The 18,213-nt window shown below is 45.5% G+C and overlaps 1 protein-coding gene and 1 long non-coding RNA gene across 2 annotated transcripts in view; both read left to right on the top strand.

Moving 5' to 3' along the window:
* The first annotated feature begins 547 nt into the window (after positions 1 to 547).
* LOC135378413 (uncharacterized) lies at positions 548 to 5,214 on the top strand. Its single transcript, XR_010418366.1, has 3 exons — positions 548 to 619; positions 952 to 1,078; positions 5,002 to 5,214. It is a non-coding gene; the product is annotated as an uncharacterized LOC135378413 (long non-coding RNA).
* Positions 5,215 to 5,224: 10 nt separating this feature from the next.
* Positions 5,225 to 18,213, top strand: part of LOC135378412 (zinc finger protein 883-like) — a 33,844-nt gene continuing 20,855 nt past the window's right edge. Inside the window, exons 1-2 of the mRNA XM_064611442.1 lie at positions 5,225 to 6,413; positions 12,827 to 12,982. Coding sequence (XP_064467512.1) covers positions 6,173 to 6,413; positions 12,827 to 12,982 — 397 coding nt within the window. The 5' untranslated portion in view covers positions 5,225 to 6,172. The remainder of the gene's footprint in view (positions 6,414 to 12,826; positions 12,983 to 18,213) is intronic.

The raw sequence follows: 18,213 nt of genomic DNA, 5'->3' as shown, positions 1-18,213 counted from the left end.
CGTCTGCTACGACCATCTGCTGGAGCCAAACGTGCTGTCAACAGATGTATGTATAATGTGGCTGTGTACATTGAAGACAGATCGGTTATCAATTGCACACGAGTACTGCACACAACGCTTGAAATGATATCGACGATGGAAGGTGGTGAAGGGCATGTGAAAAGAGATACAAAATACCGAAGAACAAATTAGAAGTAGTTTGAGTTGGCTTTTCATGTTGTGTGTACTATTTAGGTGCAATTTTAGTTACCACAAATCTCTTCTCGTCATCGATATATCTATTGAATTTTGACGCGGGACACACGGACTCGAAGTAAGTCATCGTGATCATCACGCTTTTTCTGTTGCGTACACGAAAATTAACATGAGTTCCGGGATATCGGGAATAAAATTCTTCAAAATACGTGCCAGAAAACGCGATGGTATAGTTCTTAGACGTATCATCATATTTTATCTCTTTTTACACTTAGCGCCAAGCAACGACATCGGCACCATTCTTTCCTCCTTTCTTCTTTCTTCTATGGCGGTAAGTAAACATGTAAACATGAAAGATGAAAGATGAAAGTCACTGAAAAGGTTAGCCAGCTGTAGGATTCGAACCCATATCTTCTGGATTACCGTATGTGTTATTACCGATTACTTTGTATGTGTTTGTCCTTTCTATGTTGTTCCAGCCTCAGAACATCAGTTCTCTCTTCTCTCATGTAAACATGTTCGCGGCACAAACTTCAAAGTTCCTAGCACGCTTCTAGTAATGGCAAAGTAGCTTCAAGTGTTGCTTAGAACCAGCATTTACTCTTCATTTCGAGGCGAAGTAAATGTGGTGCTCTGTCAATGGAGACGATATTGGGATCGTCGCTACACAAAGAGGCTGTCTGACATTACGTGTAAATCTACTTCCCAGTTATTATTATTACTATGGATAACATCCTTTGTTCCGTGCTATCCTAGTGCTTCAGGATTGTCGGGGACGAATAACAATTGGAGAAGCAACCAGGACAGAACACCAAGGAGCAGGACACACACACCCCATGCTCGAGCCAGTTGAGAAAAACAGGATTCCATCTTCAGAACACAAGTGAGTTCGGTGCATGTCTAGTTTAGCGGCGCCACTCGATTTCAAACTTCTAATCTACATACCTGGATAGAATTTTGCATGGTGCATCTAATCCAAAATAATCAAGCGGCGGTCGGTTCCACGAATTCCTCCAGAGATCAGTTTCCCCAGGAAAGTTTCGGCAGCGGCGACCATGTCATCTCCATGCGCCCATTGTTTACGTATGACAGCTTACGCACACCTCGCGCTCTTCCCAGCATGCATTTCGCCTGTTCCCTCTCGCTCGTTGCCAAGAATACACAATGAAAGCACTAGATCTCGACGGGTATCATTTATGGTACTCCTACGCGTCAGCCATAGAGCTTGGTTTTCCTCACTAAACGAAGTGTAGTGAGGTTAGGTTAGGCCAGGTCAGTACATATTACACGCGGGGGGGGGGGGCGGTAGCCCCCCCCGCAGTTGTTTGAGACTGTGCTGACAGAAGACAGTGCCAATTTTGGCGCGGAGCAATTGCGTGAGGAGGAGGCCGACTGTCGTCCGATAGCGGAGTTGATCGTCCGATAGCGGAGTTGATCGTCCGATAGCGGAGTTGATCGTCCGATAGCGGAGTTGCTGTGCGTCTTAGCAACGAACAGGCGAAAGGCATGCTGGGAAGAGTGCGAGGTGTGCATAAGCTGTCATACGTAAACAATGGGCGCATGGAGATGACATGGTCGCCGCTGCCGAAACTTTCCTGGGGAAACTGATCTCTGGAGGAATTCGTGGAACCGACCGCCGCTTGATTATTTTGGATTACGATGCACCATGCAAAATTCTATCCAGGTATGTAGATTAGAAGTTTGAAATCGAGTGGCGCCGCTAAACTAGACATGCACCGTGAGTTCTATCTAGCCATGTGACATTGGCCTGCAGAATTCGCCTTGAGTATAATTAAATGTTGTAACGTGTGCCAACAAAGGAGGGTGGGTTCCTACGTTTTGCTCTTTTTCAAAAACACGGAAGCCTGGAAAAGCGAATTATAAGCGCTGGTTTTCTTCAAATAAGAAATAAAAACATGCATTCACATCAAGGCATATGCACCACACCATGTGTAAATGATGTGTCTCGTGAAAGATGTTCATTCGTTCTTCACTTATCCACTCTGGTGTTCCATAAAGACGCCCATGAAAAGGCCTAAAAATCGACATACCAGACACTCAGAAGGCCGAAAAGTCGGAAAACCGAACTGTCGAAAGGCCCAATTAACGGTCACAAGCCATCAAGAAATGCAAAATGTATTTGAAAAGTTAGAACTGCTACATAAAGTAGTAGAGCAACAAAGTCGAGTTCGGGAGAGGCATTGGGAATTAATGTGCTGAGGAGAGGTTTTTTTTTTCTTAAAGCAGAAATCACGGAGATCCGCGCTATGGGTTATGCGTTTATTGAACATGGTGGCACCTCAATAAATCAGCAGGCAGGAATTGTCAGCACCCCATCGCCTCAATAAATTAGAAAGTAAATTATTTGCAACCTGCCCGTATCAGTTGGCAGCATGTCGTAACGAACTAACCCTAACCTGTCCCTTCCGCGGTCCACTTCCTTCCGGCCGTGGCAGCAGTGAAGTTAATTTCAACGTTAATATTGCCACCGTTGATACAGAATTGTTCTCAGTGTTTCACTTTTTAGACGATTTATTTTGGCAAACACCAAGAACTTTATTTTATTGCGATTAATTGAGCTTAGAGCTAGTTTTTTTTAACTTTTGGTAGTTCTGTCTTCTGGTTTTTCTTACCTTCTTGTAGTTCGTCCTTATGATTGCCACCCGTTTCATAACGGCTCCACTTTTTGCTGCTTATTTTTTATTTTTTTTACTCAGTGTAAAAAAAGAAACTTTTAGAACTTATCAGTACGGAAGAACCTAGATTCTTTGAAAAAAAATTCGAAGAACAATCCGGCTGTGGCAAAGGAACGTGGTCCTGCATCGGCAACATAACTTTCGTGGAATTTTTCTCAAAACCTACTTTCGGGTTTGCAAACCACCGATGTGGGACCTGTAGCAGGAGGGTGAGGAGTCGAGCCAAAATGTCAGTGAAAACTATATCTAGTCCTCATTCGATAACGGGACGCTTGAGAGCACTGTGACCATGGATGCTGACTGCGGGGGGGCTTGGGGGCCTGAGCCCCCCGGAACGTTCCAGGGGGATCGGGGGGCAGGACCCCTTTGGGAATTCTACCCAGCTGACACTTACGATGAAAGTTTCAAGGGATATCCTAAGAACTGCGTGTTGTGTATGAGTGATCATGATAATCCTGTAAAAATTTGTCTCACGACGTCGCAACAAGGAATTCCGGACACCCTTCCTGACCTCCTGTAAAAATCCTGTAATCCTGTAAAAAATCCTGTAAGAATCCTGTAATCCTGTAAAAATTTACTGTAAAAAAATTCTGTAATCTGGTAAAAATTTGCCTTGCGACATCGCAACAAGGAATTCCGACATCCTGCCCGACCTCTGTGCATGAAGGGGGGTGGGTGGAGGTTGTACCCCGGCCCCCTCTGGCAGATTGAAAACTCTCCGCCCGTGGGTCCGACTTCGTTATTTGCTGACCTAAAGTTAGTCTTTGGCAGTGCCGGATTTAGGGGGGGGGGGGGGGCAAATGGGGCGCATGCCCCGGGGCCTCCACCACTGCAATTGTCACTGCTTCTTCTGCAAACGATAGAGTTCTGGGTTCTGGCAAAAATCACATATGCAGTAAGAACTTTCGTGCAATTGGAAAATACCAGCCCAGTTGAAATTTATTCGTACAGTTCACTCCCATAATTCAGTTGTTCATGTTCTTAGGCACCTTAGGAGGTATGAAGAACTATCGTCCTGGTTCTCTTTGGAGAAATCTGCATCCTCGAGGTATATACTTCAGTCTGTGCTAAAGCATTTTGCAAGACGAGGTCGGCAGCCAAGGAGCGTTCCTCTAGACGCTTATTATAGAGAACGAGTGAAGGAAGTTTTCCCTTATGTGGAGTTGCTCTTAGTATATATCTCACTATGATGGTAGCAGAAGTTCCTGTGAGCACTCATTATCGATACTGATGCTCATTAAGAACAGTCATCGGGCAACCATGACGCACGGCCAACTTAATACCTTGTCGTAGGCCTCACGCACGGCATGTTATACGAAGGGATATTCTTAAACAGCTTGATTTTACGGAGCTCATTACCGATTTTTGAGTAAGGAAGTCAACGAAGGTTCCAATTTGCGCTAGCAGTGTAATGTAGTCTTGAATAGCTTGCTAGATAGTAGATACGAGATCTTAGAAGATGTAAACTATAAAAGCTAATGTGACACACTCCTTCTAGAAAATGTGTGGTAATAAACGAACCAACTGCTGTAATTTAACTTTTACATATACGTATATATCGCACGGCATACTCGCACCGAGGTCAGGCATCTCTATGACCATAATTTATCCTTATGAAGCACCATGAAACGTACTGATGAGGCGGAAGGGCCCCCACCATGTATGCTGCCCCGGTTCCCCACCACTGTAAATCTGGCACTGGTCTTTGGAGCCGGCACGAAAAGGATCCCTTACAGGTACAAAGTTGCAATCAACAGGTTTCATGTCGTTGTATCGCCCACTACAACTTTCCCATTGACATTTTCACTCTATTTCTTACAATAAAAAAAACTAATTGTTTTCACTTCATTAAGTGATTACAAAAATGGTTGAGTATCCTAACACCACTGGTAAGGTAACACCGTACAGTCCGGCCTTTTTTTTGGTGCGTGATGAACCATTTTTTTAAGAATTTGGCAAATTTTTTGTGAGGCACGCTGAATAGCATTGAGCTCATAATATTTGGACAAGTAGATTTTTCAATACGTTTTTTTTTTATCGTATTAGGTGAAACAACCTGTGTGTATTTTTTAAAATTCTGTCACCCACTTGTCTCTTTGTTTCATTTCAGGGACAAAGGGTGTTAACTTCTCATTAAAGAAGATCCGAGTGATACCTGTGCGTTTGAGTTGTCGAGTCCCATCCCTATGGATCCGCAGCTGCAAGAAATGCGCCTGTCCCCAAAGTCCGGTGTTCAGCTTTCGAGAGTGAAATTGGAACCTCCTGATGCTGCATGTCTACATGAACAGGGCCACGTACAGGAACAGTACTGCAACGAGTCTCCGTCAAGTTACGGTAAATTATCTTATAGATTATGTGAGGTGGTGAGTATGTTTTACGGAATGTCCCCAGGGAACGTATCATAGCAAGGTTTCGGTAAGTTATTTTGGATTCACATTCGAATCTGATTGCAAGACAGGTAAAAAGGCCGTATTCCGCCACAGCCTTTCCACGTGTGAAGACGCAGGTGCGTTCGGAGCAGTGGTATCCAGTCCAATGCAAGTCGCTTCCGCTTGGGCTCCCTGTGCCATGCAGGGGGCCAAGTGTGTTTGTTTTGCTTGCCATCACGTGTGCGCTTGGATTCCATAGGGAACAAGTATCGTACGGTTCATGCCTCCTGCTGCGCCGTGAAAGAATGGACCTCGTAGGAGACACCGCTCATAACACGCTATGCCTAACGTACCGATCGTGGCGGCTCCCACGTTGAGATTCCCCCCTTCACTGGCTTGGTTTCTAGTTGTTATGAGAGTTCTGTGCGTGATTCGAATATAAAATAATTTCGATTAATATTAAAATTGTAACGATAATTTAACGAAGAAATGTTATTGTGGCTTGCTGATTTGCTGTTATGATCATCATTATGTCTGCACTTTCAGATGCCATGTTCCTCACAGTATCTGTGGTGGTAGTTCAGCTATTTACACACTGTATTTATATTTTGTATATAAATACTCATATCAAAAAGTATTTATGAAGAGTATTTAAATACCCCTTTCAACAAAGTATTTTGCATTTATATTTAAATACTAAAAAAATGTATTTATGCCCATCCCTGGAGTGTGCCACAAGTCGCGCTAGGGGATTCGCTTGTGGCGCCCCCCTATAGGTGCTACATGGGGTGTATGCCCCTCCACCAAACAGCCCTTTCCCATGCTTCAACTCATGCATCATTGTCTGTGGCGGTACCCCAACTTTTCGTTACTGGCGATAGCACACACCTCTAGGTGCAATATAGTTAAACTATGTTCGGAAAAAGAACAGAGGTGGTCGTCATGCGACTCGAAGCCTCACAATATGGCTTACTTCTCCCCCATTTTGTTTTACATTTAGGAGTGACAGCAGGGACGTGTCACGTGAAAGAAGAACCTCGAAAGGAATCTTCGAGGGAACATCCAATCATGGAAGTGAAAACAGAGCCTCACACTATTGCAATCTCGTCAGAACAGGACCAAATGGGACACAGCCGTCAATCAACATCAGAAGGTAAGAACAAAATGGTCAAGGACATTTAGTCAACACTGAACTTAATAGCGTGATGAAAAGAGGTATACAGTCAAAGTCCTTTACAACGAAGTCCAAGGGGCCGCGGAAAATATTCGTTATAAAGGTGACTTTGTTAAAAAAGACCGTGGAGCAACATTGCAGTTCAAACTGACCGTAATAGTCGCGATGCAATAGTACGAGGGTAGGCTCAGGGAGAAACCTATCACGCACGTGTGGCAACATCTGCCGCTCCAGGGGCGACCAAAGTCAGAACGCAGAGTCCTATGCCCTATTTGGGCATCACTTTCCGCTCTGACAATATATTTCTGGGAACGAGTTTGAATACGAACCGCGCGGAGGTTACGCTTCGCAGAGCCGATGGCCGGTGTCGTATTAGGGTAGACTCAGGAAGAAACCTGTCACGCATCATGTGAGAACGACCAAAGTCAAGTCAGACCACAGAGTTGTAGGCCTCTAGGTTTCGCATTAGTTTCCACTATGACAACAAATTTCTGGGAACGAGTTTGAATACGAACTGCGCGGAGGTTTGTTCATGGCACGCTTCGTGGAGCCGATGACCAGCGTCGCCACCGTCACGGGCAATGCAGTTCTTGTTTCTGAATGCACAGCACCGTAGAGCCCGGTTATGAACTCAGATGGCTCATGACATATGCAAGCTTATTTACTCATTTATTTCTTCAGACTAAAAAAAACTCTGTTACTTTTTTTTGAACAAGTGTGTTCAAAGCAGCACACTTTCGGTCAGTACACTGTCAGTCACAATACCAAAAACAGACAGCAGTCCCTTTTGCTGCATGGCACTGCACGGCATGCTGCGCGGCCCATTGCCACGTGTCAGGAGCATTTTCTTTGGAAACTTCGTCGTATGGGTCGTGCGCTTCGGCAATCGGACCGCAGAATTACTTCGTTATTGCGGTAGTTTTGTTGTAAAGGATTTCGTTATAAAGATTCCAATTATACGTTGCGCCCTGTGGGGCGCTGACCGGACCGTAAGAAACGTTCGTTAAAACGGTCTTTTCGTTAAAAAGGCATTCGTTGTAAAGGACTTTGACTGTACAACAGAAATGCATTTTAGTTTTCCGACAGACAGGTATCAGCTTGAAAAAGGTCAGAGACTGCTCTTGCCGCAAATAAATTATTTCTCGATAAATGCTGTACGTTGCTGGTTTTCTTTTGCACTGTATACATGGTGTTTCATTTTAACGAAAGTTCGATACAGTTGAACCTCTATATAACGAATTTGTACATGCTGGCTCTTTGTTTCGCTAAATCGAGATATTCGTTAAATGGAACACGCCAAGTTAAATAAAGATGGCCGCCGCACTACCATCGCCGCGCGTACCGCAAAACGTCATTTGTCATAAAACAGGTACTAAGGTAAGAAGGGCACAAAATAGCAAGCTTTATTCATTACATAACACTAGGTAACGTGTAATTTGTGCACAATATCGTTCTGAGCGTTCATAACCTTCGTAACTCCGGATGACCTCGACTGCTTTCTCCTACGCGATCACTAGGGTTCCGGGATTTCAGAGTTTATTTCTGTGTGTTACCGGAGGATGTTTTTGGGAGTTTATTCTATTTTCAAAAAACTGATTTTTTCGGAGTGTATCATTTACAGCTCAGTTAATATCCGAAATTCGGAGAGCACTTGACGACGCCTCGGCGTCGGGAACATGGCGCCCCCATCGCCCGGCAGGTCCGACCTGTCGCAGCAGCCCGCTCTCACATTATGGTTGGGTCGCTGTGGGAGTCAAGACCCCTACGTCGAACTGTACGTAGCTCACCCGTGTCCGGGGAAATGGGAGTCCTGGCGGTTGAGCCAACCCGGAGGTTGTGTTGGACCCGTAAGGGCCCCTTTGGGAAGGCAACACACCGCTTTGGCCCCTGACTTCTCGTAGTTGGGAGGTCCTGGGAGGTCCGACCAGGACTATGCAGTTCAGTCACTGCTCCTTCTCCTCTACACTTCCCTCCCTTCCTACTGCTCTTTCCTTTCCTTCTACATCCCCTTTTTTTTCCCTCTCCAAGTCTTGGCAGTGGCAAGGACCAACCTTGAGCAGCGTTTTCACCTCTCTGAGTACACTGCTCTAGGGTATAGTACTTGCCGAAATGCTGGCGCGTTGAACGCGTCCCCTGGTTGGGCTCGGTGGTGGGCGGCATAACGTGAGTACCGAATATTTCTATTCCACTTCATGGGTTCTGCAAATCACAAAAAACAAGATCGACCCCTGAAAAGGAGTCGCACCGAGGTCACGCTAAAGGTCGACAAAAAACACGCAGAACACTCACTATCAGAGCTCTCTTTCCCAAGGTTTCTGGTGGTACATTCAGCCGACGCTGAGAGGCCAATGAGCAGAATATCTCCATTCGTGATTGCAAAAGACATCGAAAAGATTGTAGGAAAGGGCTATTCAGCCAAAAAGCTTCTTTCTGGAGATCTACAAGTTGAGGTACAGACAAAGAAACAAAGTGACGCGTTGCAAGCCACCAAGCAGATTGCTGGAACGGACGTTTGTGTTACCCCACATCGTGTACTCAACACCGTGAAAGGTGTTATCTCAGATGATGATTTACTTACAAGCTCTGAAAACGAAATTTTAGAAGGTTTGTCTTCGCAAGGGGTCACCGCGGTACAGCGTATAAAAATCCGTAGGGAAGGCAAAGAAATCCTGACAAAACACATTATACTGTCGTTCTGTTTGCATTCTCTCCCACCTACAGTTAAAGCAGGGTACCTTAATTGCCAAGTACGTCCATACATCCCAAATCCACGGCGATGCTTTAAATGCCAGCGCTTTGGGCATGGTTCCCAAACTTGTCGTGGCGAAGCCATCTGCCCAAAGTGTGCGGGAAAAGACCATGTACCTGAATCTTGTACTAATGCAGCTAAATGCTTAAACTGCGCAGGCGATCACCCAGTTTTTTCAAGGTCATGCCCTCGATGGCAACAGGAGAAAGAAATTCTAAAGATTAAAACAATACCAAACATATCGTATAAAGCGGCAAAATCACAGCTTGATTTCCAAAGAGTTGGATCCTTTGCGGAGGTGGTGCGAAGGGGAATGGCCCCACCCTCGACGTGCGTTGAGACTCGGACACATTCTAAGCTGGAGTCTCAACCCAACATTCCCCAAAAGACTAGGCGGAGTACGCAGAGACTGCAGCCAGTCTCCGTAGCCTGCCAAACAGAGTCCAGGGAAGAAACCTCTTTGGAGGCTGTCGCCACCCCATCTTCTGGGGGGAAGTCAATGATGGCAGTAGACGGAAGTCAACAACCCATGGAACTTTCGGATGCAGATGACCGTGCATCGCTGAAGTCAGTGTCGAGTACATCTAGCTTCCATGGCCGAACAGAGGCTTCAAAAGGGAAACGTTCAAAAGGCAGAGGAAGAGGCACGACAACAACTTAAATAAGTTGTTGAAGTTTTAAATATAGCCTAACAAAATTACTTTGCCTTTAGAAAGGCACACTTCTAATAATGAGTATTTCCATTACACAGTGGAATTGCCGAGGCTTACGGAGCAACTTGGATGACGTATATGCCATAACTGAAAGGTACAATTCAGTGGCTATATGCCTACAAGAAACTTTTCTTCCCGGAAATAACATAAACCCATTCAAATACTTTAATCTTTTCTCTAAAGCGAGGACTAACACAGCGCGCCCCTCTGGAGGCGTGGCAATACTTACAAAGGAAAATTTACCAGCAAAAGAAATTCCTCTTGTCACAGGTTTTGAGGCAGTTGCAGTGCAGATCTGCATCGATCAAGTTTTTACTCTATGCTCCTTGTACATCCCTCCAGATTTTGACTTTGATCCCCTGGAGCTAGAGCGACTTCTGTTGCAACTCCCACAACCATTTGTGGTTCTCGGTGATTTTAACGCACATAACCCCTTGTGGGGTAGCAACAGATATGACATACGTGGTAAACATATTGAAAATGTAATACATGCCCATTCTTTGTGCGTGCTGAACATGGGAGCACCTACTTATTATAATGCTTTACATCATACCTTCTCGTGTTTAGATGTATCGTTCTGCACAGCATCGATATTTCAACTCTTTGAATGGTCAGTGAATGACCATCCTTATGGAAGCGATCATTTCCCGACAAACTTGAAGTATGTACAACATTGTAATTCTCTTTTAACGCGGCCGCAGAGGTGGAAACTGTCCCGCGCAGATTGGGAAGCTTTCCAAAAAATATGCTTATTGGGATCGTTATCCTCTGGTATGACAGTCGACGAGGCGAATCAAAACATTGTGGAGGCAATAATACATGCTGCTGGAAAAACTATTCCAAAAACAACAACCTCCCTGCCTAAACGTCCTAAACCCTGGTGGACTGATGAATGTAAAAAGTCATTTAAGGAACAGAGGAAAGCTTGGGGAAAATTTCGTAAGTTCCCAACGCTGGAAAATCTTATAGATTTCAAGAGGAAGCGTGCTGCAGCGTGGCACACTCAACGAAAAGCCAAAAGAAAATCTTGGCACGAATTTCTTACATCTCTTAATCGCAACACCCCATCTAAAGTTATATGGGATAGGCTAAACAAAATCCGAGGTGGTTATCGAGGTTTTACGATGCCTATGATTCATGTGAACGGAGTACCTTGCAAGAACCTACACGAACAAGCAGATGCCCTGGGTGAATATTTTCAAGAGATATCTAGTTCGTCACACTACAGTCCACGTTTTTAAAAATACAAGAGCAGAGAAGAAAATAAACGTATCGTCACTGGCACATTTGACACTGAACCCTATAACACAGATTTCACGTTTGATGAATTTGAACAGGCTTTGTGCATTGCTATGAAAACAGCCCCTGGGATGGACTCCATACACGTTGATATGATCAAACACCTTTCAGTTGAGTCACAGGCTACACTTTTAAAATTTTTTAACCAGATATGGAGGGAAGGGAAGTTACCTTCTGGATGGAGAGAAGCAGTTATCGTACCCATACTCAAACCTGGAAAGGAACCATCATTACCTAGCAGTTACAGACCGATTGCACTGACCAGTTCGGTAGCAAAAATTATGGAACGTATGGTTAACAACCGCTTAGTGTACGTATTAGAGGATAAGGGCGTTTTTAATAAATACCAATGCGGCTTCCGCGGGGGTCGGTCGACAATAGACCACCTAGTACGTCTGGAGACACAAATTCGGGAAGCGTTCATACGAAACCAGTATTGCATCTCAGTATTCTTCGACTTGGAGAGAGCATATGATACTGTCTGGAGATATGGAATCCTACGAGATCTTCGGTCATACGGAATCTGTGGGCGTATGATCAGTCGATTTCAGGATTTCGTTAAATCAACGTTCGTTCTTGAGAGGTTCAACTGTATAACGAAGTAAATTGCCTAATTTACCAACTTCGTTATACCAAGGTTTAACTGTATTTTTTCCGTGATGCAGTGTGATGATTTCAGGATTTTGCGTGGACCGACTTTCCATTGAACGGAAACGTCTCCTGGAGTCTCAGGAGCAGCAAGGGGGGGTATTAGGGATGGTAAAGGGACAAGAACAGACGACGACTGAAAATCAGCTAATGAACTCGTTATCGCTTTTTGCACTTTCTCTATGTTGAATAAAGTGTTCATTTGCTGGTTTTGAGTCGTCGTCGTCGGTTTTTGTCCCCTGTCTTTCCTGTCCAGTCCCTCCCCCGCTGCTCCTCGCACTCAAGGAGATGTTTCCGTTCAATCGTATACACCAGCTTGCTTGCCTCCTTCGACTTTCCATCTTCAGCGACGACAGTGAAAAGCTCCCCATCAAAAACTGTCTGCTGCGCTGCAGCCATTGTCCAGAGTTCCCAGTGAATGACTGAGTAGAACTGCTTCGAACAGTTGCATTTTAACGGTTCCCTTTAGGCACCAGGCTTTGTCAAGTGACGTAAGTGGGAATCACATCTTTCCCAAATTTCGGGTTCTCATTTCTCTCTCCCTGCTTCCAAGACAGAAGCAACAGGGGGTGGAGATGGCCTCATTCGCACATTGCGCTGTTTTCTAGAAGGACAGAAATCTCCCAAACACACGGGATGAGTGTCCTGTAGCCTCTAACCAAGATACCCTTCATCGCAGTAGGGGCTAACAATGTGGAAATCGAGAGAAGCCCACAAATACAGGTGGATGAGATATGTGTAGTTAAGTGTACATATTTTAAATATAAATACGCCTAAAACGGTATTTAAGTATAAATGCATTTTTCTTGCCTGTATTTAAATACGTATTTTAAATACATGTATCTATATAATTTAAATACTATTTTAAATACAGTGTATCTAAGTACTGCCCATCCCTGTCCCACACTGTATGGAAGTGGTCGTCATGTGACTCGAAGACTCGCTATATGGCTTATTTCTCACCGGTTTTGTTTTACATTTAGGAGTGACAGCTGGGACGTGCCATGTCAAAGAAGAACCTCTAGAGGAATCTCGAAGCAATGAAGATCCTATCGTAGAAGTTAAGACAGAGCCTTACAACCTGGAAATCTTGACTGGACAGGACCAAATGCGACACAACTGTGATTCCACATCAGAAGGTAAATACAAAATGGTCAAGGACATTTAGTCAACACCAAACTCAATAGAACTATATGGACAAAAAAAAGGGATACAACAGAAATGCACTTCAGTTTTCTGACAGACAGACACGTATCAGCTTTCCAGAGCACACGCTTTGTTCTATGGAAGATTCTCAAAGTGGGCAAAAATAGACGTAGATATTCTTTGTCATATTTCACGTCATGCCTACTCTCGAATGTTGGGAAATCTTCATTGAGTACAAACGTCAGTGCCGTACTTGCCATTGAGGAGCATGGAAAAAGAAAAAAAGTGAAGTTTTGTGTGAACTGTACATTCTGATGTGGCGAGCACTGGATGTTCGTAAATTATGGATTGAAATGCCGTTTTTCTTTTCGGATGCGGCGGTCATCATCGCAGATTCCTCATCAGTTGAAAAAAAGCTTCATTTTTTGGAGCACAGTATGTAATCACAAAACACCACAGCAAAACAAAATAGAGCACGAATGCACCGTATTTGCACGATTCTAACGCGCCCCCGATTGTAACGCGCAAGTGAATTTAGCACGGAAAAATCGCCAAAAAAGTTTAGTTGCCGATTCTAAAGCGCGGGTATGAAACAGCACGCCAAACACGTTTTTATAACTGTGTTGATTAGGACAATGTATTTAGTGACTAGTTCAGCGGACTCCATCTTCATTCGGCTTCACTGTCCGAATGTTCCTTGTCGCTTTCGATCGACCACAGGTAATCGTCCTCGCTGCCGTCCAGGGAGTTAGAAATTCCGCACTTCTTGAACGAATGTACCACCATCGACTGTGGGAGAGCTTTCCAGGCGCCACGCACCCAATCAACAAGTTCTCCAAGTGTTGCTCTCTTCAGCCGTCCCGCCGGCGTCAGTGCATGTCCGTCGGAAACAAGCCAGTCATTGTAGGCAGCGCGCACATGGTCCTTGATTGGCGTGTTTAAGCATACATCAAGCGGCTGTAGTTGAGAAGTCATCCTGCCAGGAATTATTACCAGATCGGTGTTGCACGCCGCCAACTTCTCCTTGACACGCTCACTGATGTTGCACCAAAAAGATTCTAAAACCAGCATCGCACGAACACCGAGCTCTGCTCCAGGCCTCTTTCTCCAGACACAGTCTATCCAGTCCACCATCAAGTCATTATCCATCCACCCTTTCGGGTGCACACGGACTTCTACGTCCCTAGGGAAAGTCACGTCGGTTGGTATAGTTTTTCTTTTGAAGATCATGAACGGCTTCAACTTCTGCCCGTCCGCCGTACAGCAGAGCATCGCCGTCACTCTGTTCTTCTCGTTGCCGGAAGAAAGTATCCGCACCTGCTTGCAACCCGTCGAATCTACGTTGTAATTCGATGGCACATCGAAAAATATGGGAGTTTGATCGGCGTTTCCGATTTGCCCTAACATGTAGTCGTTCGCCTTCCGAAGCCTAACCACGAATTGCTGGAACGCGATCAGTTTCTCTTTGTAGGCTTCCGGAAGCTTCCGACAGATGCTTGTCCTCCTCCTCAAGGAAAATCCCTTCCTCTTCATAAATTTCGTGATCCAGCTCCTGCTGGCCCTGAATTCTGATGAAGGGATCTTGTGTATCCTTGCAAGTTGCAGTGCCTTTGCCTTGATGGTGTCTGTTGAAACTGGCAGCTGGCGCAGCCTCAATTCCTTGACATATTCTGCCAGTGAATCCTCCAGGGCGGGAAAACGTCCAGACTGTGGTCCGTTGAATCCATTCCTCGATGCTTTACAGGAGAAGATGTTTTCTTTCTGCTTTCGCCACTCGCGCACACATGTTTCCGGGACGCCGAAAACACGCGCCGCCGCCCTGTTTCCATCTTGCTCAGCTGACAAGATTACCTTCCGCTTGAACGTGGCTTCATAATGGCGTCTTTGTTGCATCGTGTAGGTCATAAAAGGTCGTGATCCAATAATACCATGTGCGAAACAGCTCCAGACCCTACAGACCGAACGGGGCGTCTGTTATAAAGGCATGGAGCGTGTCACGTGCGTGGCCACGTGACTCGCAATGCCAATGCGATCGGCCGCCTCATACCGAGTTCCATGTTTTTCTGATCACACGCCTCCGATTGTAGCGCGCACGCGGTTTTGAGCACCAATTTCCCCGAAAAAAAAGTGTGCGTTAGAATCGTGCAAATACGGTAATTAAGGAGCGATTGCATAGTTCTCACAGCAATGGTTATGCATGCCCGATCCATCAATTACATCATTTCATGTGACAACGCGAATAACCGATAACAACGTTAACGTTTCCGGGACATTACCGTATTTTCACGCGTATTAGCCGCACCGCAGATAAGCCGCAGGACTCGTTTTTAGATACATTTTGAAAATGTTTTTGCAGATAAGCCGCACTCGCAGATAAGCCGCGGCTAATACGACACGACTGCTTTGTGCGCTAAACCAGTGATGCACATACAAAATCAACAGAGACGCTCAACGCTCGTCAGCGCCATTACTCCCTGCCAGCTGCCCTGTTCCCGTACTTGTCCGCGAAGTCGACGACTGTTAGTTTGAAGCCGCTGTCGTGGCTATGCCTTAGCGTTGGAGCCATGCCTCACCTCTAACTGCCGTGCCCGTGTCCACGAATGCTGCTGCTCTCGTCAAATGAGAACTGGCGCTTAGCTGACCACGTTCTATCCCGATGACAGGTGTATTGAACCCTACCTGTGGGTCTGCCGACAAAGGAGACCGTGGGGAAGGCCATAAACCCTGTCCACATTCCGGTGTCGGCATGATGTATATAAGGAGGTCAGTTCTAGTGTTCTACTAAGATCGGATTGTGCCCTTGTTGCGTGTTTTTCGTGGATTGACGGGTTAGTCCACTTGAATGTGGAGTGGACCCGCCCCTGTTCGGTATTGTTCGTGCACTGGCAGGGCGGTCCTGTTCCGAAAAACATGAGGCACTGTCAGCCCTTTCGTTTAACCCGCGGTATGGCGAAAGTACCAGGGAAAAATAGTCACCAGATAAGCCGCACCCACGGATAAGCCGCAGAGCGTCCGCGAAAAAAATAAATCGCGCATAAGCCGCGGCTAATACGCGTGAAAATACGGTACTTCTCTCTCCCTCCCCTGGTGAGCAGGATTGCTCCCCTCACGCCCGCACATGGGAACGGCATATGGGATGCAATAAAGGTGTCAGTTGCCTATGGCCTTCATTAAACAGGACATGTCGAATGAAAGCATTTCATTAAACCGAGTGCAGATATGCATTGTTGTTTATATGGAATTTTATGTGCAACGGAAATAATATAATAAAAATTATAATAATAAATAAAACGGAGGATTTCGTTAAACCTACGTTTGCATAAACAGCCACATATACATGGAACATACAATGGAATCTTAGGAAAGAGTGCAATGTCGCGAGTGCATTAGAATACTTCCAGGTGTTCAAAAAAGATTGTGTACAGTCATCGACTGTTAATTCGGACTTCTAATGGTCACGGGATTTGTCCAAATTATCGAGCAGTCCGAATTAGTAGTTAATCATAAAAATCCACTCTCACACTGGCATTTATTACAAAAAATTTACACGGGACGGAAGAAAGTGTCGATATGCGTCTGCCTAGCAGCGTGCGCACGAGACAGAACGTCACGCTGCATTTCTGATAATGTCACACTGTCAAAATAAACTCGTCCAAGCGTATCGATGGCCGCGAGGATCTGCACAGTAGACGGAGGTTCGTCGTCATCCTCGTCGTCATCCTCGTCGTCGTCCAATCCATCCGCAGGCAGGTTCAGAACTTCGGCGACGATCTCATCATCGGTGAATTCAGCGCAAAATTCTGTGCACTGGTCCACCTCAGCGTCCACCTCAGCGAGGACGTTGACGGTTCGGAGCTCGTGCTTGCTGTGGCAGCTGTTTCCACGTTCACCCGAGTCTCCGCCGGCGTGCCGTCCACATCGCTGATATCCAAAATGCCACTGATCGCACTGTCAGTTGACGGAGACGACGACATTTCCACAGTTTCGATTGTCGCATCCGAAGTGCGCGTCTAAACAGCAAGGTCGATCACATGAACGCGAACTTCGCGCGGGCGCGCGCTTCTCCTCCCCGCTTCTTCCCGCAGGTGGCGCTCCGAGGGAGCTACTGGAGGGGCAGCCCGGCGGCGAGCGGGAGTCAGAAGCTCGAGATTCCGATTTTGAATTTAGGAGCGTGGATTTTCACAAAAAGTAGGGAAAGTCGGCCAAAATCCGTCTGAATTATCGAGCCGTGGCCCCGAAAACGGTCCGATTTGTTGGAAGCTGAAATGCATTGGTTCTATGGGGGCTATTGATTGAGTCCAAGATTTTGTCTGAACTATTGGAAAGTCTGAATTATTAGGGTCCGAATTAACGGTCGGCGATTGTATATGCAGGATTCACCGGGAGTCGTTAGTTCCTTGGATGATGGGAGAAAAATTATGCTTGAAACATATCTCTCATGAAGTTTAGATATGGACAGTTCTCATTAACTGTCAAAACCAGGTTGCTATCCCCAACAGCTTCGATATTTATATATTTGCAATTGCTCAGGAGTACTGTAGTTTCACACGTATAAGCCGCAATGCAGTCGCGATCAATTCTTGAGCAAGTTGTTGATTCCGTCCGGTAAAATAAAAAATAAAATGGGGGTTGTGGCGCTCATAACGAGAGGCTGACAAATGTTGTTCATTTCATTAATCGCTACTGCACTCAATCTCACACTCTCCCGGTGAAATTGAGTGATCCAGAACCGGAGATATTCAACTGTACTTAATATATATATACGTCTGGGCAGGTTGGTAATCTATTTAAAAGTGATAAAACCCCATTGCTGGGTAGTGCAGTCATCGTTACACCTGTTTGTCTTTTGTCCTTTTTTACCCAGCAATGGGGTTTTATCACTTTTAAATGGATTCACCCTGCCTTCAGTCAGGGTTCACTCATAGCTAACAAATCTACCGCTTCTGCGAGACGTCTTACTCGGATCACGAGCCTATCCAAGAATCCAATCCAGATGCCTATCCAATCCAGATGCCTATCCAATCCACGAGCCTATCCAAACAAAGTCTGTTTCCATTCCTCAAAGGTACGATAGGGGGAAAATAAATTGGCTTTAACGTGACAGAACTTGATCACAGTGGCACAGCTAGCGCATACCACGTGCGTGATTAGAATGCGCTAGTTATGAAAACTTTGCGCCATCACCACAAGTGGCGCCGACAGTGGTAAACAGAAGCACCCTCTG

The sequence above is a fragment of the Ornithodoros turicata genome, chromosome 1 (assembly GCF_037126465.1).
Source record: "Ornithodoros turicata isolate Travis chromosome 1, ASM3712646v1, whole genome shotgun sequence".
NCBI classification, from domain to species: Eukaryota; Metazoa; Arthropoda; class Arachnida; order Ixodida; family Argasidae; genus Ornithodoros; species Ornithodoros turicata.
Note: the sequence above shows the minus strand (reverse complement) of the source record. Positions and strands in the feature narration are given on the sequence as shown.